Consider the following 1,294-nt stretch of genomic DNA (forward strand, 5'->3'; position numbering starts at 1 on the left):
CCACTTCTCGACTGAGAACCGTCGACAACTCTCTTCCCTCGCAGTGCACTCTGTGTGAGATGGCTCCGATCATTAACGTTGCGGAAGGTCTGCTGGGCAAGCCACTTCCAACGAACAAATGGTGGGGTAACATCATCCACACTACCGCTGAAGAGATGAATACGAAAGCCAACCCTGGCTGGTCCAACCCGTACGCCGTCAAGCTGCCGAAGGAAGCTCCGTACGGCATCCAAGCTTGTTACTCGTACAACTACCGGCAGTTGTCCGCTATCACCGATGGCGTCGCGGAGCTTTATCTGCACGACTTTGTCAACGACCTCACGCTGTCGGCCACGGAATTTGCCGGTGAAGCCAAGCCCACGTATGAGATTTACGCCTTCAGCGACTTTGGCATCAACGTTCGAGCCTGTCTCGAGAACAAGGAGCAGTGCTTGGACTCTGCTCTTGTGCACGGCATGGCCTTCATCACAGCCACGTACGACCGTCTGACCGCTCGGATCGAGTCGGAATACACCATGGAGATCGTGGACAAGTCGGTGCCAGGCAAGTACATCCTTCAGCTTGGTGGGAACCAGACGTGGGTCGTGTACACTGGTAACAACGGCAGCTTTGCGCTCGACGAGTCGGGCAAAGCTCTCGTTTCCAGTGGGTTGTTCAGTGGCACCGTGCGTGTTGCCATTCTACCATCGAAAAAGGCCACTACCGTCTACGATAAGTACCGAGCGTGTCACGTCCGTGGTGGCCACGTGTCTGTGGAGTCTCGTACTCAATACCCGGTAAACTGGGAAACGGTGGGGAAGAGCTGTAAGACCAACGGGATGCTTCACTTCGCACTGCCTCACCACCTCCCAGCGTTGAAAGGAGCCATCACTGCTAAAAGCCCCAAAGCGATTGTCCTTAATTCGGCCACTCGAGGCAAAATGGTCGCCCAAGTAGCCACGACTGGAAAGTGGGTCCTTTCGGAGCCTGAAGATGAGTTGGAGGTGGACTTCTACCCAACCAGTAAACCGTCTGCCGAGGTTGTAGCAAAAGTGGGTCTTCTCCAGACTCTGCAGGCCGATATCGCTGACCACTGGGCGCTCAACAAGACGAGTTGGTACTTTAACGGCAAGCAGTACCAGAAGTACGCGTCGGTGTGTCTCATGGCTGCAGACTCGGCCATCGTAGCAAGGACAAGAAGCTGCTCAGCGCATGCCTGACGAAGCTCGAGAAGCTCCTTGTGCCGTTCCTGGACACACGCTGGATCCTCCTCTCCACTACGAGACGTCGTACGGCGATCTCGTCAGCAGTCAGA

The 1,294-nt window shown here is 55.6% G+C and overlaps 1 protein-coding gene across 1 annotated transcript in view; it reads left to right on the plus strand.

Moving 5' to 3' along the window:
• Nucleotides 1-59: 59 nt before the first annotated feature.
• Nucleotides 60-1,294, plus strand: part of PITG_13566 (glycoside hydrolase, putative) — a gene marked incomplete at both ends in the record, with an annotated part of 2,458 nt that continues 1,223 nt past the window's right edge. The window contains 2 exons of the mRNA XM_002899723.1: nucleotides 60-1,133; nucleotides 1,168-1,281. Of these exons, the coding sequence (XP_002899769.1) occupies nucleotides 60-1,133; nucleotides 1,168-1,281 (1,188 nt within the window). The remainder of the gene's footprint in view (nucleotides 1,134-1,167; nucleotides 1,282-1,294) is intronic.

This window comes from Phytophthora infestans, genomic scaffold, assembly GCF_000142945.1.
Source record: "Phytophthora infestans T30-4 supercont1.29 genomic scaffold, whole genome shotgun sequence".
NCBI classification, from domain to species: domain Eukaryota; phylum Oomycota; class Peronosporomycetes; order Peronosporales; family Peronosporaceae; genus Phytophthora; species Phytophthora infestans.